At 36.3% G+C, this 22,160-nt stretch overlaps 4 protein-coding genes and 1 long non-coding RNA gene across 8 annotated transcripts; 3 read left to right on the top strand and 2 right to left on the bottom strand.

Annotated features, from left to right (window-relative positions):
• Nucleotides 1–8,619: 8,619 nt before the first annotated feature.
• Nucleotides 8,620–11,582, top strand: LOC135145472 (probable ATP-dependent RNA helicase DDX41). Its single transcript, XM_064077576.1, has 14 exons — nt 8,620–8,761; nt 8,958–9,095; nt 9,168–9,230; nt 9,294–9,390; nt 9,442–9,640; nt 9,942–10,104; nt 10,161–10,253; nt 10,309–10,459; nt 10,529–10,628; nt 10,695–10,878; nt 10,942–11,034; nt 11,083–11,189; nt 11,247–11,315; nt 11,370–11,582. Exons 1-14 carry the CDS (start codon nt 8,620–8,622, stop codon nt 11,568–11,570), a joined length of 1,800 nt encoding a protein of 599 aa, XP_063933646.1. The 3' UTR covers nt 11,571–11,582.
• On the bottom strand, nt 11,580–14,448 carry LOC135145483 (protein RFT1 homolog). The gene is made up of 13 exons (XM_064077591.1): nt 14,343–14,448; nt 14,175–14,281; nt 13,758–14,112; nt 13,647–13,697; nt 13,388–13,594; nt 13,188–13,274; nt 13,090–13,134; nt 12,668–12,743; nt 12,506–12,570; nt 12,304–12,443; nt 12,205–12,241; nt 12,011–12,144; nt 11,580–11,956 (listed from the first exon to the last, which is right to left on the bottom strand). The coding sequence occupies exons 1-13, from the start codon at nt 14,383–14,385 to the stop codon at nt 11,597–11,599; spliced, it is 1,707 nt and encodes a 568-aa protein (XP_063933661.1). The 5' UTR covers nt 14,386–14,448; the 3' UTR covers nt 11,580–11,596.
• A 74-nt stretch (nt 14,449–14,522) lies between these two features.
• Nucleotides 14,523–18,706, top strand: LOC135145482 (ribosome-releasing factor 2, mitochondrial-like). Of its 3 annotated transcripts, none has more exons than XM_064077590.1 (25): nt 14,523–14,605; nt 14,703–14,750; nt 14,827–14,949; nt 15,168–15,239; nt 15,297–15,373; nt 15,438–15,534; nt 15,587–15,738; nt 15,840–15,959; nt 16,013–16,085; nt 16,140–16,247; nt 16,307–16,409; nt 16,458–16,531; nt 16,582–16,685; nt 16,738–16,884; nt 16,945–17,025; nt 17,092–17,163; nt 17,214–17,349; nt 17,402–17,565; nt 17,615–17,660; nt 17,711–17,761; nt 17,819–17,899; nt 17,963–18,022; nt 18,077–18,166; nt 18,232–18,316; nt 18,376–18,706. In XM_064077590.1, the coding sequence occupies exons 1-25, from the start codon at nt 14,551–14,553 to the stop codon at nt 18,437–18,439; spliced, it is 2,283 nt and encodes a 760-aa protein (XP_063933660.1). In that variant the 5' UTR covers nt 14,523–14,550; the 3' UTR covers nt 18,440–18,706. The 3 variants fall into 3 exon arrangements, with proteins under 3 accessions (XP_063933660.1, XP_063933659.1, XP_063933658.1); XM_064077589.1 differs by having other exon boundaries at nt 14,703–14,774; nt 17,411–17,565; XM_064077588.1 differs by having other exon boundaries at nt 14,703–14,774.
• Nucleotides 18,521–20,615, bottom strand: LOC135145484 (uncharacterized). The gene is made up of 9 exons (XM_064077592.1): nt 20,545–20,615; nt 20,291–20,354; nt 20,107–20,240; nt 19,936–20,047; nt 19,791–19,833; nt 19,495–19,558; nt 19,254–19,419; nt 19,045–19,198; nt 18,521–18,986 (listed from the first exon to the last, which is right to left on the bottom strand). Exons 3-9 carry the CDS (start codon nt 20,122–20,124, stop codon nt 18,524–18,526), a joined length of 1,020 nt encoding a protein of 339 aa, XP_063933662.1. The 5' UTR covers nt 20,125–20,240; nt 20,291–20,354; nt 20,545–20,615; the 3' UTR covers nt 18,521–18,523.
• Nucleotides 19,134–19,621, top strand: LOC135145485 (uncharacterized). 2 transcript variants are annotated; one of them, XR_010283459.1, is made up of 3 exons: nt 19,134–19,338; nt 19,401–19,504; nt 19,555–19,621. It is a non-coding gene; the product is annotated as an uncharacterized LOC135145485 (long non-coding RNA). The 2 variants fall into 2 exon arrangements; XR_010283460.1 differs by having other exon boundaries at nt 19,567–19,615.
• Nucleotides 20,616–22,160: the final 1,545 nt, after the last annotated feature.

The following is a 22,160-nucleotide window of genomic DNA, read 5'->3' as shown; positions in this document are numbered from 1 at the left end:
GAGGGGGAATGGACATGTATTGCTTTATTACTACCCAAAATCTTATTCAAAATTTCCTGAATTTTAAAAAAATTGAAAATTTAGGTAATTTCGCTTACTAACAAAAGCTAATTTAAAAATACAGACATTTGCCCCTATTTATTGTATGGCTAAGTTAATACCAAAGTTATTATATACCGTATAAATATTTTAATTAAGAAGTAGGGTTTGTATGATTATAGACTATAGAAGCAAACTAAAAAGTTGTTCTTATTTTAGAGTTACATAAGTTTGTAAACTGTATTAGCTCTGTTACAGGTTATATGTATCACAACTTTCTCTGTGGGAGATATTTACTATAATAATACTAATTAAAGTTATAGCTAGTTCTTAATCACTTTTATAAGGATTAGTAAGTTTGCAGTTACACTAAAACATACTTTTGAAGAGTATTTCCTTACATACTAATTGTTAACAAAAAAACAAAAGTTTTTCTTGTGACTAGTATGTATATCTTTAAAACAATGGGGCCGTTAAAAGGGGAAAAGGGTAAGTTAGCTCTTCAAATAATTACAAAAAATGACTGAATACTTATTGTAAATTAAGTCACGTGTTTTCCTTCCTTTAAAGCGCTGTGATCTAAAACAGATGAACTGTTATCATAAATTGCAGCGAATATGATTAAGATTATTAGTAAATAATATGACGCGCTTAATGCAATGATAGATGTCATTAATATAAAATTTTTATATTGATAAATTAGCATGCTAAGGTCAACTATTTCCATTTTTTTCATTGTGTGAAAGCTCCGGCTCTATCTTGATTGTCGGCTCTCGAAGCGCCTTTAAATATATTAATTGATAAAGTTAACAAAGAGTTATAAAAGATGACTCCGTTGAAATATTCTTTTCGATAAAGGAGTAGCTTTGTTTCCAAAGTGTGTTAATTGTAATTCGTCACTGACCAGACCATAACTCAAGTGCAGTAATATACTTTTTCACGTGTTTTAAAGTTAGAGAAGGAGATTTTGAGTCATAGACAGCCATACAATCCACTGTTAAAAAAACATACCACCACTCATGGGTCTTTTGAGCTTAGTTAAATGGTACTATCTCTAGTATTGCATTATTAAATGACGAGAAGAAGAGCCCAATGACTACACATATATAAACAGGGTGGATTAACTTAGAGATCTTACGGGAAGATAATAACTATAAGGGTCTATTTAACCTTAATTCTTGTAATGGCGAAGGTCAAGGCAGCGGGCCAGATGCTATATGCTCTATTATGCAGCAAAAGTAAACTTTCGTTGCGAAATAAGAGAAGGCTTCATGTGTTGTACATTCGGTCGAGTATGACATATGCATCTTCTGCCTAGGCCCAAGACTTGCCGCCAGTAAAACCCTTGCTATAGTGCGACAAAACAAACTGCTGCGCTTTTTAACAAACGCGCTGTGGTTTGTGCGCGATGATACACTTCCATGAATTACGGAACGAGCTGCTGACCACACTCTTTAAAAATGATGCCATTGCCATCTACGGACGGATATGTGGACACGCTAATCACCTACTAGCGGAAGAACTCATTTATGGGTTATAGGACGGCGCACAATACTGCCCCAGTCCACTCGACGCTCTCTTACCATGACGGTTGAAAGTTAAGTTTGGGGGGTATGAACTGAACGTAAAGGACACATGTTAAGGTAATAATATTACTTGCGCTCGTGGACGACTAAAAACCTATTGAAGAGCTCATATATTTAGTTGTTAACTAGATCGAGCACCAGGAAACGCCATTAATATATAAAAAAATAAATAATAAAGTCGTTTTTGGAATTGTACTCTGTTTCTTGATAGCTTATTTTTGATGGTTTTATTTTATCTTTAACTGTAATCAGTACATAACAGTCCTAAAACCGATAAGCCGTCAAAATTAATTTATAAGCATGGATAGCTAGAATTAATATTTCTCCGCCCTAGGATAGAATACCAAGACAAAAGCGACACAGTAAACGAGAGGATGAATATCACTAGTTTTTTAGGAGCTCTCCCTACAGACAATGTCTTAAAAAGAAGTTATAAGAGAGAGAAGTAAACATTTAATGAATTAGTACCAGTGCTACTGCTTGGGAAATATTTGCTAAACAGGATTCCGGGTACAGTGATGAAATTGCCTTAAAAAAAAGCGAGTAATTAAGATTATTTAAATAACTTAAGAAAAGAAACCTATGGAACACAACGATGTATACGCTGCGGTAAGAATAATTATGCCAGTAATTATCGTTTCGTCCAAGTAAATGGGTTGAAGTGTCTAAAATGCACCGAACAAAACTTATGAATAGCACACACCCTAATAAGGAATGCGAGCGACGGTCTTATTTTAACATGGGCAACCACTCAGATATAATGGAAAAAAACATTTTGGATTCCGGAGACAGCAGTCACATTTTAATGGTAAAAGCTATATTCATGAACTTTAACCGGTGACTGGCATAATAATCAGATTGAGTGGGGGTTCAGAGGTTAAAGGTTTGGATAATCTTTGTAAAGGTAAGGCCCGGTATGTTCCTGATGCCAATGAAAACCTTGTAAGCGCGGGCTCACTTTGCGACCAAAGTAATATAGTGGTCTTTAACTCAAAAAACGCAAGTGTCTTCAAAGCTAATAGTCTAGAATTTAAAGAACTGGAAACTAAAACACCTCAGACAGTAGACCAAGGCATAACAACGGGTGTTAGTTATTTAAAAACACTGCAATGAAATCGATTCATGAATGGCATGATATAATGAGTTATCTTTAAGAAAGGAAACTAACGAACTTTTTGATATATATAACTTTGATCTAGGAAATCAAGTGCAGTACCTGCGCTGAAGTGACTCTTTATAAGAAGTCAATCAAACGACGAGCAAACCAGAATTATGATGACCTGCAATTAGGATCTCATTTAGCTATTAATCTTAGTGGGCCATGGTTAGCATCTCTTAGCTATAACAAATATGTTATCACCAAGTTGTGCAAAAGCACCAAGTTTTTAAGGGTTCTTCCGATTAAGACAAAGTCAGCTGCTTCCTACGAAGTGGCAAATTTTAGGATAAAACTTTTGGATATGGCTATGAGGTTAAATGTATAAGAATTCGATAAGGAAAGTTTCAAGGCAATATTTTTACAAAGATACAATGAACTTTTGCAGCCCCTAATATACCCCATTCCATTACCCGTTGGATGAATGATTTTATTTCTTTCCCAAGGGTAAACTTGAACACGAGTTTTGGCCCGAAGCAATTAGTCATGCTGTCTTTATTATTAACGTATACTCTGGCGTATGGGAACGCTTTCACAAAATGACGCCAAAAATGGCCGATTTGACTATGTTTGGGCTATAGTATTTTATCGTCATGTGTTCTGCGGAGAAAATTCTTCCGATTCTCGCAAGGGGATACTTTTAGGACTGGCCCTTGACACATGCGGTGGTTTCATGAGGATTTATTATGATGCTATCACCAAAGTTATAAAATCTAGAAGCACTAAATATAAAACTGGGAGAGTAGAAATAAGCGCGAAGAGAAAGTTATCATGATAAAACCCTATAATCCCTGCCAAGTTCACCATAAAGAACTCAATCTGCAGGAAAAGAGGAAAATTGAGTTCGATATTAAAGACGGACTACTAATATGAATGAAAGTTATACCTCAGAAACAGAGGGCCCAGACTATTCTTATGAATGCGGCAAAAGAGTTGAAGTACTCCTGAATTTACAGGCAGAAGAAGAAAGGCAAAATAATTTCCAGGGGCTGTAAAAAAACGGTAATTCATAAAGAAGGAAAAGTTTATTATGATATTACATTTGATGATGGGGAAACGGCATTTAAAGTAGATTATGAGGACGTTCTCTTGTTATTATCTACAAGTTATGAGACTCCTGAAATAATTTGAATGAATGAAGCAGATGTACTTTCAAGACTCCTTGGGAGGCCATGTCAAATGGAGGATGGAAAGCATCCATGGCAGAAGAATTAAATTTTTTGGAGAAGGCCGAAACATGAGGAATTGCTAAAATGCCAACTGAATATGAACTCAAAACAACTACCCGGAACTATTCTGTGAAAGAATGATGGTGGTATAAAAACCAGGTTAGGACTGAGAGGCTTCACTCATTAAAAAATATCGACTACCTAGAATTTACGTCTCCGTTAATCTCTAAAGAAACCATTAGGTTATTGGAGGTGCAGCGATACATTTTTATCTAAATTGTTTACAATTTAAAATTAAGAATGTATGTTCATGCGACTATGAACTACACGATGTATATAAAATTCCTCAGGGTTTTGAACTAATCCATCCCACACTAGAATATAGAAGATTGTGTATGGATCCATGCAGGCGGGTCTGCTATCGTTCATTCATCTTATCAATATTCTAAAGGGCGCAAATTTACTGCAGTTAAAAAAATGTATCCTGCGTGTTTACTAGAATCAATGGTTTGTTTAAATGTTTCCTTATAATGTACATTAATGATTTGAAACACTATATTGATAATTAAGATGAAGCCAGAAAATTAATGAATGGACTAAAATTAGTATTAAAGAAGTTCCTCGAAGAAGGTTTTTTGACATGAACTTTACTTATCTGGAGAACGTATTCCATATCTCACAAACGGTTTATATTTTAAAATGCTTTTTGAGCAGTATGACACTTCCAGTTCAAAACCGGTTAAATACCCGATGCACAATGTTAATCTAGCAGTATTAGAAAAGATAAAGTATGAGTGACCTTTTAAGGAGTTAGTCGGAGGATAACAAAAAAAATATTTAGCAAATTGCACAAGACCACATTTAAAGCGCGGTAAGTAATATGTCTCAACACTTCAAAGGTTCCGATATAGAACACTGGGAAGTCGCAAAAATGGTTTTGAGATATTTAATTGGTATCAAAGGCGGTTATCTTAAAGACACCAAGAGTGACACCTTAGAAATTCAAATATGCAAAGGATATAGGCAGAAGATCCAGAACAGAAATTATTGCAGCCCATAATATGGTAGTTAATAAAACAAAAAGGTTAGTTGCCTTATCAACAGTAGAAACTGAGCATATTACCCTTGCAATTCTGTTAAATAGATTACGTGGGTGGTGAACTTCTTTAGTGAGCTTAACATTTCGATTAATTTACCCATACAAGTTTACGTTGACAACTAGCTGAGCATTAACATAGCACACAATCGCAACGGAGGAAAGCTTTCAGGACACATAGATATTAAGTACCACTTAGTAAAGATAAAGCCCATGTTGGGCACATAGATATTGTATACTACAGTACTAAATAAGTGATAGCTGACTTTCTTCTAAAAATCTTATTGGCAGGCCTTATCATTATCTAATTAACGAAGTACTGTTTACTTCGGACCCTAAGCACGCCATGGTGGGTTAAAGGGGTGTGTTAAGTTAATCATTAACCATGGCGCCTTGTTGATCTTGAAAATTAAATGAAACTACCTCTATTACTGGATTAATAAACCACGGAAATAATGGCCTAATGACCTCATATATAAAAACTGGGTGGAATACTTAGAGATCTTACAGGAAGGTACTAATCGTAAGAATCTATTTAATCTTAATTCTAGTGTGTATATAGTGTAAGGTTCTTCTTATAGTAAAGTAAGACATTTTTAGAATTGTGCTCTGTTGCTTGACAGCTATTATTGATTGTTTTATTTTATTTTAAACGGTAATTACGTAACGGTCCTTGAACAGATGAGCAGTTAAACTCTTAATTTATAAGCATAGATAGCTCAATCTTAAAATTTTCACATCCACAAACTGTGACAGAAAGGTAAAGGTATTCGCAAGTTTTGTATGTTTAACATGTATAAAACAAATAAGATGGAAGACAACAGTGAGCCTTGTGAACCTCCCATAGAAAATTTTTTCAGGGATGAACTAGCTATAGCTACTCTAATATAAAATGTGTTTTGGTGTAAAAAAGACTAAAAAAGCTGAAGAAGATAATCTAGTTTTTTTATGGTAAATAATTCTTTAAAAGTCCAGCGTGCCATACCCTGTGGACCTTTCGACCTTGTTTTCTAATATCATTATATTTATATACTTAATGTCATGTGCAATTTCTTGGTAAACTATCCAGCCTCGTTACTGGTTATAATCATTAATGTGTTTTACACTTAATTTTCGCGAACTTTCTTAAATTTTTTTGGGATGTCCGGGGGGTCCCATGTTCGTAATATACCGCTTTGATTTTACCGCCTCCTAGTGGATGGGTTATCGCTGGATTTGAGCATCATTGAAACTCCCAAATATATATATATTTTTTTACGCTCTGGAGACGCCCTGCTTTGTATGCCTTAATGGGTACTCTCCACTGTTAGTAATAGTTGGAACATGTGTCCAAGTAGCAGGTAGGTGTTATATTAGTAATGCGGAACAACGGTCGTTAATGGACAGTTAGAAGATTGAAAAATATTATAGTTATTAAGAGGTGCTTCCACACGCTGGAGAGGAGTTAGGGAGAGCTGACGAATTGGCTTATGCGCGTAATTTGTAAAAATAAATTCTTGAGATATATACGAGCAAAGGCTTTTTTAACAACAAGAAAGGCGAGTTTTTGGCTTTTTAAATATTGAAGTTCCACGTTGCTACTTGACTAGACTTTGGAGTATAATGTTGAGCGGTTATTTTGAAATCCTATTGAGGATCTGGAAGCCCTCCTGACTTTTTTACAAATTCTGCAGGCTGCGAATAACCGTGAGAATGATCGGCGGAGGGTCAATAATAATGTAACGTTAGCGTAGCTTCCTAATAAACATGGAATAACTTACTAAATAAATAAGATAACTGTTGTCGGCTCGAAAAATATCTTTATTAGCTTTATTGATATCCTTTAAAGCTTGAAAGTTAAACCTTATCCTTTGGAAATTTAACCCCTTGCCGAAAGCAAGCTAACCGGGAAGTTCACGCAGGGCCTAATTCTCCTGGGTAACATTACGAAGGTGGCCTTTGTGCATCGGGTAGGAAAGAAACCAAGCGATGGAAAGTAGCCAAGGTGGTTTATAGTGATCTTACGTGGCGCTTAATAAATTTGTTTACATGGACTAATGGACGTACGCATCTTGCTTTTATTTTCAGAGTTTGCCCAAGTTAGAGGCATACTTGAGTAGCAACATAGTTAGAAAAGAATGACGTATAATCTTCGTCGCTTTTAGCCATATGTGGCAGAGATTGTGGTGCTTAACAAAACGCCGAATACATCTTAACTTCCGCGCCAGAGACGTTTTGTAGGGGTACTACTTAATATTTTATTATTATTATTAATTCATCTTTGATTGACAGTTATTAAAAAAGTTTACGAACAGTTGAGATAACCCTATTAAACTTCTGTTCAATTTTAGGGCTGACTGCGAATTCCGTTGGTTAACCACAGCGCCCACTACTAAACTGTAAAATTTGACCTGAGGCTAAAAAATATGATTTCCCCTCCAAAGACTTACCCTAAGTGGTAGCGGTTTTTACAGTACATTACAAATACAAGAAAACATGGGGCTTGAGATGAATTACACCGCCCTAACTCACCTTCATATATGATCTTCTACCTCCTTGAGGTCGACGTCCACTCTTGGGAGTGGCGGAATCTAACAAATTGGAGGTGTAAACCAAAATTTAATGAGACACAAGCGGTTAATACTTATAAATACCTTACTAAAGTAACGCTGCCGAATAAACACTTGCGAATATATATATATATTATTAATAGAAAATAAGAGTAGATTGAAAAAAAGTTCGTGCTATTCCAGCCCTTACTATCGTAGCGAATCGATTAGATAACGTTACTTCTACATATATGAATTTGGTTTTGTTAATCTAGATATAAATCTTAACAAAAAGTATTTTTTTAACTTTTTATATAATTTAAATAAACAAGGATAAAACAAGAGAACAAATAGGGCATGAAAGAACTAAGGAGGGGAACAACATTCGACTCTAAAGAGATAACGCGAAACTCGCACACTCCTAAAGTCCGATTAATCACATATTTTCGGGAAAGTACGCCTTTCTTCGAGTATTATTCTATCTTAAGGTTTTTAGGAAATGGGTTGCTACGCTAAAGGGCTTTATATGTAGTGTGCGTCTTATCTCCTTACTTGCAGAAGTCGAGCAAGCAAAAGTAGAGCCAAATTTTAAAGAGTTTAGCCTACTTCGGGTCAGAAGGCTTATTAAGTATATCCAGCTACTCTTTGTTTAAAATTATAGTTTGTAAGTCAGATGACCCAAAAAAAAAGGTATCATAAACTACAGGACAATTTTTTATACACCTAATCTCAGTAAGTAAAGGCATTAACTTGCCAATTAATGTATGCATGCCGTTATAAACATGGGCGCTCTGTACTGGGCTTAGCTATTCAAGTAAAACATATCTTCTTGCTAAATTGTGTTAGCTAATAACACAATTGAGGGGCCTGCCCTTTTACAAAGTGTCAACTTCATTTTTTGTCAAACTATTATTTCAAGCTCCTCCGCTCAAATTTTATAAAAAAACGGCGTACCAATAGGAATTAACCAAAACTACTAGCATGTAAGCTTGGCGTGCTTTACTTTATCTTGTTAAATGCGGTTTTCTATTAAGTTTTAGTGTAGATGGGAGACACTAATTCTGTAGCTTATGTGCCGTACATCCCCCCTTCGCAGCGCAAAAAGTTAAAATTAGAGAGACTTACTTCAAAACGAGAAGCAGCTGGATTATCTATCTCAACTCTTAACTCTAATAAATTACATAAGAGTAAGTTTTCTTCTCAGTTTTTCTTAACCTCTTATTACTTTTGATTTAACTATTATTTTTTTCTATTTTTTCTTACTTTAGTAATATTTCTGGTTCTCTTTTTTATTGTGGCTGTATTTTATTAGCTTCTTTGTTCTACACGTTATAGTGTAACTCTTTTTTGACTTTAAGAAACTTTTAATTATTTTTCTTTAAGAGGAATCTAAAGATTTTGAAGAAGAACCCAAAATTGGGCCACAAGCGAAACTTAGTCTTTTGGATCAAACATGTGAGCTAAGAAAGAAAGCAGCTGAATTTCACGAAAATGAAATCCAGAAGCTTGCAAAAATAGAGGGTTCTTTTTATTCCACTTCTAACTTTAATTCTATCTTATTGACATAGAAACTTTAACTTTCTTTTTATTCAGCTGACTTATTAAAAAATGTTACCGCTAAGAAAGCCTTAATGTCTGCGCAGGATATTGCAAAGGGTCTCCTTTCATCTTACATATTATAATTTTTTGCAAAATAAAATAGTTTGTTTACATAATAAGGAGTTAAATATGAGTCGAGCATAAAAACAAGTTGGACTCCTCCTAAGTATCTTGCTAGAATGTCTAAAGAAAAGTGCGATAAGCTCCGAAAGCGATGGTAGTGCGCTTCCTTTTTTTATATATTTTTTTAAACAATTTTGTTGAAAAGGCACATTGAAGCTGAAGGTGAGGATATACCGCCTCCTATAAAAACTTTTGTGGAAATGAAGTTTCCAAAGCCCATCTTGAGAGCTCTAAAGAAAAGAGGCATTAAGAGACCCACACCGATCCAGATGCAAGGCCTTCCTGTCGCTCTGAGCGGAAGGGACTTGATAGGAATCGCTTTTACGGGCTCCGGTAAAACAATGGTAACTTTTCGTGAGACTACTTGGTTAGTTGTGTTTTTCTTCTTGATAATATTATAATTTATAATTAAAAACTTAAGAGATTTTATATTAAAAGTTATTTAAAAAAAAGTGATTACTTATTATAGTTATACATAGAAAATATACAATTCTTTTTGTTACTGGTTCATGCTTCATCTGTAGTTATTCATTAGGTTATTTTTAAATTGATATTAACGTCAGTATCACAACTTAATTACGCGAGAACGTGTCCACCACTTTAAAAGTCTATGTATCTCATATTTCTTAATTAATGGTTGTACAGGTTTTCTGTTTGCCGATGGTCATGCTAACTCTGGAGCAAGAGAAAAGGATGCCTTTTATAGGCAGCGAGGGTCCTTACTGTCTGGCCTTGGCACCGTCCCGCGAATTAGCGAGGCAAACGTATGAGATTGTCAGCGGCTTTACCAGCATATTGCATCGCAAGGGTTATTATTCTATTTTTCTTTTGTCTTTTATTAAATTTTTTATTAAATAAGTATAGATTTTCCTCTGATCCGAACGTCCCTCTGCATGGGCGGAGTTTCATTGAGAGACGCTACTGAGAATCTAAAGCGAGGGCTTCATATTTGCATTGGTACCTGCCTTAAACGCTGCGGCTCCTCCTCCTTTCTAGCCACAGCGATGAGCAGGAACCACTGGAAGAGTCATGGATATGCTCGACAAGAAGGTCATGAATCTTGATATCTGCCGGCTGCTAGTCCTTGACGAGGCCGACAGAATGATCGACGTCGGTTTCGAGGATGACATGCGCACAATATTTTCTTATTTCCAGTATCAGCGGTCGCTTATCGTCATCGCAGCGGCTTGTCTCTGCGTTATTCATCCCCCCCCTTTTTTTTTTCCTTCCAGGCAGATGCTTTTGTTCAGTGCGACGATGCCTCAGAAAGTTAAAGACTTTGCCGCTACTGCTCTCGTGCGGCCGGTGATTGTGAATGTTGGCCGCGCAGGGGTAGCTTGAAATTCCCCATACTAACTTTCTATATTACGAAATGTTTGACATTTTTTCCTTTGCCAGGCAGCCAACTTGGACGTCCTGCAGGAAGTCGAGTATGTGAAGCAGGAAGCAAAGATTGTTTACTTGCTGGAATGCCTTCGCAAAACGGCCCCGCCAGTTTTGATTTTCGCGGAGAACAAGTCTGACGTTGATGATATTCACGAATATTTATTGCTTAAAAATGTTGCTGCTGTCGCTATTCATGGCATCGTTCATTGTTTTATAAGCATCTTCTCCCTTTTTTAACGGGGTTATGCGGGCTTTGCAGGTGGGAAGACCCAAGAGGAGCGCGATTACGCCATAAAGTCTTTTAGAGAAGGGAAGCAAGACGTCATGGTGGCTACAGACGTTGCAGGAAAAGGTCGTTTGTTATCTTATTGAAGTTTGCTATATCAATTTGCTATTGAAGGTTTGGACTTTCCGAACATTCAACACGTTATCAACTTCGACATGCCAGAAGAAATAGAAAACTATGTCCATCGGATCGGCCGCACAGGAAGAAGCGGAAGGACCGGCGTTAGTTTTCCCCGTTACACTGCACTCGCACTTACTAACCAATGATATTTCATACAGCTGGCCACTACGTTCGTTAATAATAACGTGGACGAATCGGTTCTTTTAGATTTGAAGCACCTTTTAACGGTTTGTTTAAAGTAAGAGCGCCTTTTAGCTGCTACTAAATGAGAATTTTTGCAGGAAGCAAAGCAAAAAGTTCCCGATTTCCTGCTAAAAATTGTTAGCGACCTTGACAAGCACGAGGTGATTGGAGGCGTGCGTGGTTGCGCGTACTGTGGAGGACTCGGGCACAGAATCACTAATTGCCCCAAACTGGAGGGTGACCAATCAAAGAAACTCTTATCCAAAAAGGACTTTCTTGCGGGCAGGGATGATTATTAGTATCAATAAAGAGTCGAGATTTTTATTTAAGTATCAATTTTGATGCTTTTCTTCGCTCGTAAGGACTTCAGTTCCTCAACAAAACTCTTTTCGTACCGTAAAATACTGCAAAAGCATAGCCACAGAAACCCTAACCCCACGATCACGTGGATAAATTGGCGTAGGAGCCGGCTTCCGTCTTTATGGAAGGACCATGCCTCGAAAAAGCGCATGCATAGCCCGCTTAGGAGAAATAAAAAGAGCGGCCGAGCGCAAGGAACAAAGTCGCGTAGGCGGAAGATATGTGGAGAAAAGAAGCGCCTGGCAAAGTGCAGGCAGTAGGCTATGCGGAGCGCCATATTAACGCAGTTGGCTATAATGAGACCAATCAAGTCCAGCCTGAAAAACTAGTGAAGTATTCTTTGGGCCAATTGAAGGGATGTAAAGGGTGCAGGCAATACTCTCATTAGCAGCAGAGCGACGGCGGCGTGCGTGAGAAAGCACGCAAACAAGAAGATGTTCCAAGTTGCTATCTGCGACCTCGTGATCACCGCGTGAACGAAGGCCTCCAACACGCCGTTTACAGCCATAAAACCTGTTTTGCAAAGTTTTATTATTTTGCTGCAGTTTCTGTATATAGAAACAGTCTTCTTGCCTACATAAGAGAAGTACCACGACAGGATTGACGGGAGCTACGGGCAAACCAACGTCAGTCGCCTAATTATAGAAGAAGAGGCAGTGCAGCAGCCCATACCCGCGCCCATTTTTCGCTGGATCCAAGAAGAATTATTTTTAACAGGTGAGTGTAGCGCGGAGCAAAGTTCATAAAGCAGAGTCCGATGAAGAACATGAGCTTCGTGACGGCGCTAAAAAATGTATAAGCTTTCAGCTTGCCTATTTACGGAAATCCAATTAATTGTAAAAGCGACCAACAATAACAAAGAATATAACAAAACTGCGCTCCGCCAATTCTCTTTTATTCTCTTTTTCAGTGTCTAGCAATAGCTTGCAGATCACAATCCTGAAAAAAAAATTGTTAAGCAAAGGGAAACCAAAAAAAGTAATACCAGAATGAAAATAAAATATAATGAAGGTTTGAGAATTGGATTAAATAAGACCGGCAAAACTCTTCGACGTGCTGGAAAAGAAGGCGAGCGGCTAGAGAGCCATAGTTACTAACCACGCCGTAAAGCCCTGAAGTCAGTAAGTAAATTTAATCGATTTTACAAAAACTTAAAAAAGTTTATAAGTTTATATGACGAGAATATAAATAAACTTTTAATAAAACAAAAATAAATTCTTATTGTTTACAGTTATTAGTTCGTAATGAAACTAACTTAGATAGTATTCTGTTCTTTTTTATGTTTTCAAGTTATATAAATATAATTACAAATAAAATATAATAAGTGAAGTTGAACAATTAATTATTGAATAATAAAAGTTAAACAGAATACAGACTTAACAATAATTGAGGATATTTAATTAAATGAACGGTAACATAAACAAAACATTATAAAAAATCAAGAAGACAAAAGCAAGCCCTGTTCTAAGAAATCGTTTGCCAGATACATCGTTATTTTATCGCCTGAATTATAAATAAAACTTAATTAATTGAAAATTAAATTTTTTTTATATAACCTTCACTGAGAAAATGTTTAAACCAGGATTGTAAGGTGAACGATATACACAAGTTTATTAATCTCTTGTGCTCCGTACTTTCGTTTTCTACAGTATTAATAAATTAAGTAGTTACTTTTATAACACACATATTAGCTCATAGAATATATAATAATAATATTTACAAAAAAAAAAATCTCATAAAGGCTATAGTTTAATACCCGAAACCTGTTTATAAGTTATTCTTCGAGGTAGCAGTTGGCTCCAAGAATATATAAACTCATTCCCAGTATGTATTATTCGGGCAAAGAAAGTCGTGTAGATTAAAAAAAGCGATATCGAGTAGGCAATTGAGGCCCATCCAAAAGCGTATATGCCAGCAACGTAAACTGACCGGCTTGAAACAAAGGCGAGTGTTAATAAGATTCCTACGCAACTTATTATATGAAACAATAAAAGAGAATTTGCACTGGTATATACTAATAAAAGAGGAGAAGGCCTCAGTTTTAACCCGAATATCAAAAAGTAGACCTGTAGCGTTAAAAGTTTAAATAATAAATCTTCAAGGTTTCCAAAAATAAATTAGAGGACCGTTCTGTGACAGTAAGTAAAAAGGTTCTGAAAAACTTTCAAACCAACCGCTTAAACAAAACATTATTACTCCCCATTTATATTGACGCCAGGGAAAGTTAGAAGTTTTAGTAAAGTGGCCGCTCTCCAAGTATAATAGTAAAAAGCCCAGAACACCAGCGTAAACGAAAGAGAGCAAGATAGCACTCCAAGCAACATTAACTAAAAGTTGAACAGCATTTCGCTTCTTTTGTTCGGCTGAAGTCTCAAAAGAATCAGAACTATGTTTGTATATATTGACTCGTAAAGCAGCTAGTCTAAGCCCTTCTCTAGAAAGGAAGAGGATTGAGCTGTGAAGAATTCCACTTAATTGAACCTAGTAGTTATAATTAATAAGTTCACTACCAAACATTTAAGCGGGGTATGCAAAGATTGTACGCTATAAAAACCAAAAACTTGTGGCTCCACAAGTTGAAGAATGGCTTGATTAAATAAAAAAGTTAGCACTTTTTGAAAAATAGAAAGTGCAAAAGCTTTTCCTAACCCTAAAGCGAAGTAAGTGTACTTTAAGTAGATAACAAATAATAACCCAAACAGAAGTAATACCAGAGAAAGCGGTCGAAATTAAACTACCATGCAAGCTTTTCATTCTTATTTATAAACAGTTATATTAACTGTAAAGCTCATTTTGATTCACATAAGAAAAATATTGTTGTTGTACAGCCAGCATAGTAAAGTTTATAACTCGTGCCGTTCAAGCGAAGGTGCAAAGGAGGGACTGCTTAGTCCAGTAGTTCGGGCTGCCTTTCTTCTAATGCTCTTTGTTCGTAATCAAACCTTTCCTTATGCGATAAAACAAATATTATATGGTAAGACTGTTTGTAGAAAGTTATACCTAATAGAAATAATAATTTTTTTTGAAAGATTTTCGCCTGTTATTTAAGTTCTGATAACATAATTATTTAGGTTTTAAGTGGTACACTGGGCGTACTCTCTTACCTAACAAGAGAACTGGTCTTTATATTCTTTCGAATAGAAGTTATATATTATAATTATTTTAATTAAAGTAGTTTTATAATTTATCCTCTAGGATATTATAACAAAGAGCTCGAAAAAATTCGTAACGTTGGGATCATGGCTCATATTGATGCAGGAAAGACAACCACAACCGAACGGATGCTCTTCTATTCTGGCGTTATTAAGCACATTGGCGGTTTGACAACTCAATTACTATTATATATAATAACATAGAAGTTGTTAATTATCTGTACATCTGTACAGTTACCTGTTAGATCTGCTTTTTAATTAACAAAGATTCACATTATTTAATTCTATGTTTTTTTAACCTTTTTTGCATTTATGTTCTATTTAATAATCAAACTTTCACACCTTTATTTTATTATTCTTTATTTTTTTGCGTAACCTTAATAGATGTAGACGACGGAGACACCGTAATGGATTTTATGGACCAAGAAAGAGAAAGAGGCATTACCATTAATTCAGGTCATTATTAATTACTATGTAATCTTTATAAATTTAAAAATTATTTATTTTTTATAGCTGCCATCACGCTACCCTGGAAGGGACACACAATTAATCTTATTGATACGCCCGGCCACGTTGATTTTACCATGGAAGTTTCGTCTTCTCTATTTTTTATTTTGTTTTTCTTAATAACTTTGAAAAAATTTTAATTGGCAGGTGGAAAGGTCCTTGAGAGTTTTGGATGGAGCTGTTCTTATATTGGATGGCGTCGCTGGGGTGCAGGCGCAGACGCACACCGTTTGGTCCCAGTCGAGTACGTTTTATTATTAAATACCTTTTTTTTAAGATTAAGATCTTTTTTTTAGGAAAATATAATATCCCGACTATCATTTTCATAAACAAACTGGACCGCGTTGGAGCCGATCTTGGCAGAGCCAGCCGCAGCGTCGCTGAAAAGCTCAAGAGCATTCCACTTCAGACGCAATTTACACTTCAGAACAGGACCTCTTTGGAGGCTGTACGGCTTTGTAGACTATATAAAGAGTATTTCTGGTGTACTCCCTCCTCTTTACTTGATAAAGTAAAAAGAATGACTTTGGAATTTGTCTTCTATAACAGATAGTGGATGTTGTTGGCATGAACGTTGCTAAGTTTGAGGGAGAACACGGCATCGATGTCGTACGAGCTCCTCTACCAGAAACTCACCCGCTTTACCAGTTCGCTTTAAAAAAACGCGCTGTGCGTTTTATAAACTTTTGTTAAGCGTTAAGCTGCTTACAACTATTTTGCAGGAACTTATTGAAAAGCTCGCTGAGTTGGACGATAAATTCATGGAGCTTATTTTCGACGTCTACGAGGGCGATGGTTTTTATTACTGTTTAAGTCCATCTTTCTCTTCTTTCAAGGAGGCACGAGTAGATAGCGTAGCTAAAGTACTTCCGGACGACATTCGCTCTGCATTAAGGAGAGTTACCATTACTCGAGCGGCAGTCCCTATTCTTTGCGGCTCCAGTTTGAAAGATATCGGTATAACCATCACGCAAATAACCCTCTGGTCGCTATTTTAGTTGAACTTACGAAACTAGGGGTGCAACTTTTGCTGGACGCGATTGTAGCGTATCTTCCCTCCCCGCTGGCCGCCAGCTTTCCTACTGCCACCTTATTGGATCAAAAGACCTCTTATAGCACGTGGCATCTCTTTTGGCGCTTCTCCCTTTTTTTGATTACTTTTAACAGAGTGGAGGTAAAGCCGAACTTTCATGAACCGCTCTGCGCCTTTGCTTTTAAAGTTGTTAATGACTTTCAAAAAGGTAAAGCTTATATAAGATAATAATAATTATTACTATGATATTATTATGAGGGCTTCTTGTTTACCTGCGGATCTACCGCGGAGTCCTTCACGCCAAGTCCACACTGACAAACACTTCCAGGGGGAAGAAGGAAAGAGTACAGCAGTTGATGCAAGTACGCGTGTTACGCATACGATGGTTTTAAGTATTCTTATTAGTTCTGTTAGGCATTTGCTGACGAGTACAAGGACGCTGTCAGGCTTTGCGCAGGAAACATTGCTGTAGTAACCGGCCTGAGAAACACGAGGACGGGCGATACGTTGGTGGAGTCCTCGAGTAAGCAAGCGCTTTGCCTTTCATCTGTCAATATTCCGGTGGGAATTTCAGCCTCATATAAAGTTTTATAATTTATAATAATAAACAGTATCATTAAGGAACCCGTCTTCTTCTGCTCCATCGAAGCAGACTCGCTAAAGAACGAAAAATTTTTAACTGAAGTTTTGGAAATTCTGCAGGTTTTTATTATTTTGTAATTCTTTTTTTTTTCGGTGGTTTATTATTCCCGATATGTTTTATAATAGAAGGAAGATCCCAGCCTTCGCGTAGAGTACGACGAGGACCACCAGCAGACTATTTTGAAAGGGATGGGCGAGGTCTAAACCTTTGGCCCACAGAATATCAGTCGATAAGCCAATCACTTTAGCTACATCTGGAGGTTATTTGCGAGAAGATACGGCGGGTGTACGGCTTGAGCGTAAGCCTCGGGGAAATGCAGGTGGCCTACAGGGAAAGCGTCCTGCGACCTGCTCGAGTTCTCCAGCAGTTCGAGGGCTCTCTTGGTTTTTTTATTGTTCAAGATACCCGCCCCCCTTATTGGTTTGATTACTAAAGCCTCGAAAGGTCAGCTCTGTTCATTGGACATCAGCTTATCTCCTGCAGAAGAAAACTCGGACCAAAAAAATTGTAGTGATCCCTTTTTCGATGCTGTTAATAATGTAAAAGTGGAGTTCAGTATCCCCGAGGAAAATGAGTTTTATAAAATGGACAAAGTAGAGGTTCAAACTTAATATTATTATTGTTAATATTATTATAATTATTTAAAAGGTGCAAACAGCCATCTACGAGGCTGTGAAAAACACGCTAACTACAGGTTTTATTATTATTTACAATTTTTTCAGCATTTTACTTCTTTTTATTTAGGAGTTCTTCTCGGCTTTCCTGTGAGTCATGTAGTTGTGCGTATTCTAAATGGTACCGTCATTACTTAGTATACTTAATATGATTGGTATGGACGTGTGGTGTGCATAGGCACGACAACCAATGAGACTACGGTGGCTTCTATTGCGTTTTGCGTTGGTAAAGCTCTGCGGAGGTTACTTGAAATGGCCGGTTGCATTTCATCTTATTCATTCTCTGTTCCCACGCGGTTGTCATTATCTTCTACATTCAAAGGCTCGTACTTGCTTGAACCTATAATGAGGATCGAGATTACATGCGACGACAAATACACTGGTACCTTTATATGGGCTCTCTTTATTCTTTGCTCGACTAATGCTTGTTTTCGAGGGCTTGTGCTGAACGATTTGAGCAGTCAAAGGCGAGGGCAGATCGCCTCAGTGGAAGTGACGGACGGCATCCGATTTATAAACGCTCTCGGTCTTGCGCTGCTGTGCACCAATCATATTTAGGTGACTAACACGCCTTGCACGTGGTTACGCTAGTTCCGCTCTCCACAATGATTGGTTACTCGACCGTTCTACGCTCGCAGACAGCCGGTTCAGGAACCTTCATACTAACTTTTGAAAGGTACTAATACTAATCTTTGGAGCTGGTATGATTGGCTATGATGACTCCTTTGGCGGTAGATACGAAAAGCTAAGCGAACACGTGCAAAAGGCTGTTCTTCTGAAGATAAGAGGCTATTGCTAACGCACCCCAAGGCGCCGAAGACGGGCGATAACCTCGGATATAGCTGTAAGCAATGAAGCAACCGAGAAATAAAAAGGGGAAGGTTTATTGGTTAATAAGCCGCGCCATTTCACATTTGTATTGCTCAGCCACGTGGGTATAGCCCAGCTTTAAGCATGCGTCCACGAGGGTGTTGTAGACATGCATAATATTTCCTTGAAGCCTGGCGACTCCTTTTATTTTCTCAAAATAGTGAATAGCGTTTTCAATGTGGCCTCTTCCTGCAAAGCCCTCAACGAGGAGAGCGAGGGTTGTGGCGTCCACACTTCCCTCTCTAATCCCACCATCGGGAGTTTCCACGTGATCTCTCCAAAACTTCTCCATCAGGGCGATCTCGAAAAGTTGCATGCACTCTTCAATATAAGCATTGACCATGCCGACATCTACAGGAACTTTGTGGCGCTCGAGTACTTTTAGGAGTGCGTGCGTCTTTTCCAAACCGCCTTCTTTCAATATTCTATAGTAGAATTTAACGTGCGTTCTCGTTTTCGCTATATCGCAACGTTCTCTGCAAGTGATGAAATTTAAAAGTAACCAACAAAAATAATTTAGAGCGAAGAGCGGACCCGTAGGCCTCCTGGAGTTTGCTATAAAGTTTCCAGCAGTCTTCGTAGTTCTCTGCATTTTCCACTGCGTTCCAGAGAACGACGTTGAAGGTGAAAGGCGGAAGCTGAATGTTTTTTTTTTTTAAAGCAACAAAGCACGCCTCCATCTCAGTAACTTTGGAAGAAAAGTTATTTACTTATTATGAAACTCGAAACAATTTCGTTCATACAATTTTTGGAGCGAAAGTAACCGTCGATCAAGCAAACAAAAGGGATCGCGTCCAACTGATAACCGCTTTTTTCGATGAGGCTCGCGTAAGTTTCAGCCTTCTGCATTGCCAGCTTTTTTGAATAATAACAGACAAAACTGGTAAAAGTGGCAGCGTTCGGCCGAAGCTGTTTGTTAAGAATTATTTAAATTTTCAAGATGGTAAGCCTATGGAAATCAAGCAACTAGAGTATAGCTTTTACTTTAAATTTGGTAAGTTCTCTTAAAATTGATTCGGCTTCTTCTTCTTTATCATTCTTAAGCAAACTTTATAGATATAAAATTATTAGCGCAACAAGAAATAATAAGTAAAAGTTCGAGCTGCGTGGAACTTAAAAAAATATGGCAACTTTATATAGTTTTATAGCAAGAAATTAAAGTAAGATATATTTTTCAGCATAACATAAAAATACATAAAAAGATTATTGAACACTACTAGTTTTAAATATAATAATTTATACAGAAACTAATTTAAACTAGTTAAAAAGCCAGCAATAACCCATCAATGAGCGAATTATACGAAACAAGTGAAAAGTGGAGCCCTGTAAATATAAAGGATAAAATTAATTTGTAAAACTATTTTAATTATTATTAAAGAAGATAGTTATGTAAAGAAATCTAATAAAATAGAGAATTTAAGATACTTTTCTTTTTCATTTCCTTGTAATAAATTAAAGCAGCATCTACGCGCGTTTTCGATAACAGCCCGCTAATCACCACCGCGTAGGCCACGCTGGACAAGCATCGTTCTTGGCGCTTAGTTGTACACAACAAATTTTAAGTAGTTTTTTTAATTAAAAAAAGATTTTTTGTACTTCCTCTTTAATATTCATTTGGGACAAATCCTTTTTTTTAAGATCTTCGAAAAGTGATAGCGCCTCTTCTAGTTGCCCACAGTTAATTAGTCCATCAAGGACAATTGCGTAGAAGTAACTATTCAGTTGAATGCCTTTATAAAAAAAATTCAAACTATAATACACTAACAAATTAAATGAAAACCGGTCTGTTTTAGACTGGAAACCAAAGCTAAAGCCGAGGAAATTTTCTTAGTAGAAAAATACCCCTTAATTAAAACATTATAAGGAAGCACACTTTTCCTAAATGTTATATAAAGCTTTCAATAAAAAACTACGTAAGAAAATTATATTGAGATTAATACTTCACAAATAATATGAAGCGTAAGACTAAAAATAATCCTTTTACAAAACAGCTAAAATCATAGTTTTTATAAGTAAACACAAGGTGAGTCGCACCGAAAGTTCTCTTCAGTTTCGAGTATTCTTAAGTACTTTACGGCTTTCTTAAAATTTTTAATCTCCACAAAACCTTTTATCAGTGTTGTATAACTTGCTTCACTTAACAAATAACTTTTGAAAATTTTATTTACTAAAAAGTTTGTTAAAATTTATTTATCATAGCACCTTTTTTTTAGCTTCAGTGTAATAAAAAATTGTTCAGCAGCTTCATAATTTTTAGTTTTAATGAAATTGGCAAGTAAAATGTTATTGATTTTAGTAACTTTTCGCCTTATAAACTCTGGGGTAATATTATATAAATTGTTTTCAGGTGACTCAGAAGGTTTATTTATAACATTTACTGTCTTCGGAGGTGGAAAAATTTGTTTTTCATAAACCAACTCCAACTGCTCTAAAACTTTTACAGCTTTTTCGTATCTGTTTAGCCTATTGAAAATGGTCAACAAAAGTAATATATTGAAAAATATTATAAAGAAAAAAACTTACTTAGCGCAGGCGTGAGCACAGTCAAGATAAAGAGGGATACTAGCAGGTTTATAAGGATTTAATTTTTCGTATTTTGTAAACGCTTCTACTTTGTTTAAGAACCACTCATTCTCTAAATCTTTCTTATCAACTTTGTTATCATTGTTATTATTATTAGAAACTTTAAAAATCTCTTTTTTCTTTAAAAGTTTACGATTTGAACGAGCCAGTTTGGTCTTAGGTAAGGTGGAGTCGGATAAATGAGTTCTTGGTACCAAGAAACGTGATGAACAGCAAAATATTTTATGGCGGATTACATAAATAAAAGTATAACAATAATTCGAGGCATAATACATGGCTTAAAAAAAACTAAGAAACGTAACAGGTAAGCAGAAGCCCTATAACGAACATATCCGCAACCACAAGGGAGGCCGTAACCTCAAACTACTTTCTCGCTCCGCCTCTTTTTTAATTTTTTTAATGACCCCATTATCGGTCTCTGTTTATGTTCGTACTTACTACTATTGAGCATGAGAATTTTTTTAGGAAGTTTTTCTACCTCGTTTTAACAATATTTGTTAAAGCTTAGAAATCTACTTGTAATCTTTAGCAAGCATGTAAACTAACTCTTTACGCAGGGAAAGGGATGACTAGAAGACTGCAGTAAGCAGTTTAGGTTATAAAGGGGTGTTCACAAGTAAAAAGTTCATAATAGCTAACTAATGAAAAAACTTGCGGCACTTTTTATAGATCTTAATTATAATTTTTTATTCAAAACAAAAGCACAGCATATTGTTTGATAAACACAATTTTTAAGTATCTCTATCCCTAAAGGAATTTTTAAAAGTGTCTTTCGATCTAAGGTTTTGATTGTGATAATGACCTTCTCAGAATGTGCCTCAGAAGAGAAAGTCAATTATATTAAAAATATTATATGCACTTTGTAATAATACTGCTACTAAAGTATTTACACGTCAGTGGTACTTAAAAGAAATAATTTTAAACCTAAAAGCAAGAGTGAGAGTTTAATATTGTAGTTATGGGCTGTCCCTAATAATAGAATATGGCAATAGTTTTCATCACTTTTGTTATTGCTTTATTCTTATTGTGAGGCTACAAGTAGGGTTAAACTCCTTTTACTTTTCTCT

This window comes from Zophobas morio, unplaced genomic scaffold (assembly GCF_036711695.1).
Source record: "Zophobas morio isolate AGI-343-1 ecotype UQ-CSIRO unplaced genomic scaffold, CSIRO_AGI_Zmor_V1 ptg000155l, whole genome shotgun sequence".
In the NCBI taxonomy this organism is placed as follows: domain Eukaryota; kingdom Metazoa; phylum Arthropoda; class Insecta; order Coleoptera; family Tenebrionidae; genus Zophobas; species Zophobas morio.
This window is presented reverse-complemented; position numbering and strand designations above follow the sequence as displayed.

What these genes read in the sequence shown, in the direction of transcription:
- LOC135145472 (XM_064077576.1), top strand. Translation starts at nt 8,620, where the DNA reads ATGGGAGACACTAATTCTGTAGCTTATGTGCCGTACATCCCCCCTTCG. An exon ending in TGAATGTTGGCCGCGCAGGG is followed by an intron (nt 10,629 to 10,694) that starts GTAGCTTGAAAT and finishes TTCCTTTGCCAG; the next exon opens with GCAGCCAACTTGGACGTCCT. An exon ending in TGCTGCTGTCGCTATTCATG is followed by an intron (nt 10,879 to 10,941) that starts GCATCGTTCATT and finishes CGGGCTTTGCAG; the next exon opens with GTGGGAAGACCCAAGAGGAG.
- LOC135145483 (XM_064077591.1), bottom strand. Translation starts at nt 14,385, where the DNA reads ATGAAAAGCTTGCATGGTAGTTTAATTTCGACCGCTTTCTCTG. An exon ending in AAACGATTTCTTAGAACAGG is followed by an intron (nt 12,744 to 13,089) that starts GCTTGCTTTTGT and finishes TACTGACTTCAG; the next exon opens with GGCTTTACGGCGTGGTTAGT. An exon ending in TCGCTCTGCTGCTAATGAGA is followed by an intron (nt 11,957 to 12,010) that starts GTATTGCCTGCA and finishes ATACTTCACTAG; the next exon opens with TTTTTCAGGCTGGACTTGAT.
- LOC135145482 (XM_064077588.1), top strand. Translation starts at nt 14,551, where the DNA reads ATGCTCTTTGTTCGTAATCAAACCTTTCCTTATGCGATAAAACAAATA. An exon ending in GATAAAACAAATATTATATG is followed by an intron (nt 14,606 to 14,702) that starts GTAAGACTGTTT and finishes ATAATTATTTAG; the next exon opens with GTTTTAAGTGGTACACTGGG. An exon ending in ATAAAATGGACAAAGTAGAG is followed by an intron (nt 17,566 to 17,614) that starts GTTCAAACTTAA and finishes ATTATTTAAAAG; the next exon opens with GTGCAAACAGCCATCTACGA.
- LOC135145484 (XM_064077592.1), bottom strand. An exon ending in CAAGGAAATGAAAAAGAAAA is followed by an intron (nt 19,834 to 19,935) that starts GTATCTTAAATT and finishes TTATATTTACAG; the next exon opens with GGCTCCACTTTTCACTTGTT. An exon ending in TATAATTCGCTCATTGATGG is followed by an intron (nt 19,559 to 19,790) that starts GTTATTGCTGGC and finishes ATATCTATAAAG; the next exon opens with TTTGCTTAAGAATGATAAAG.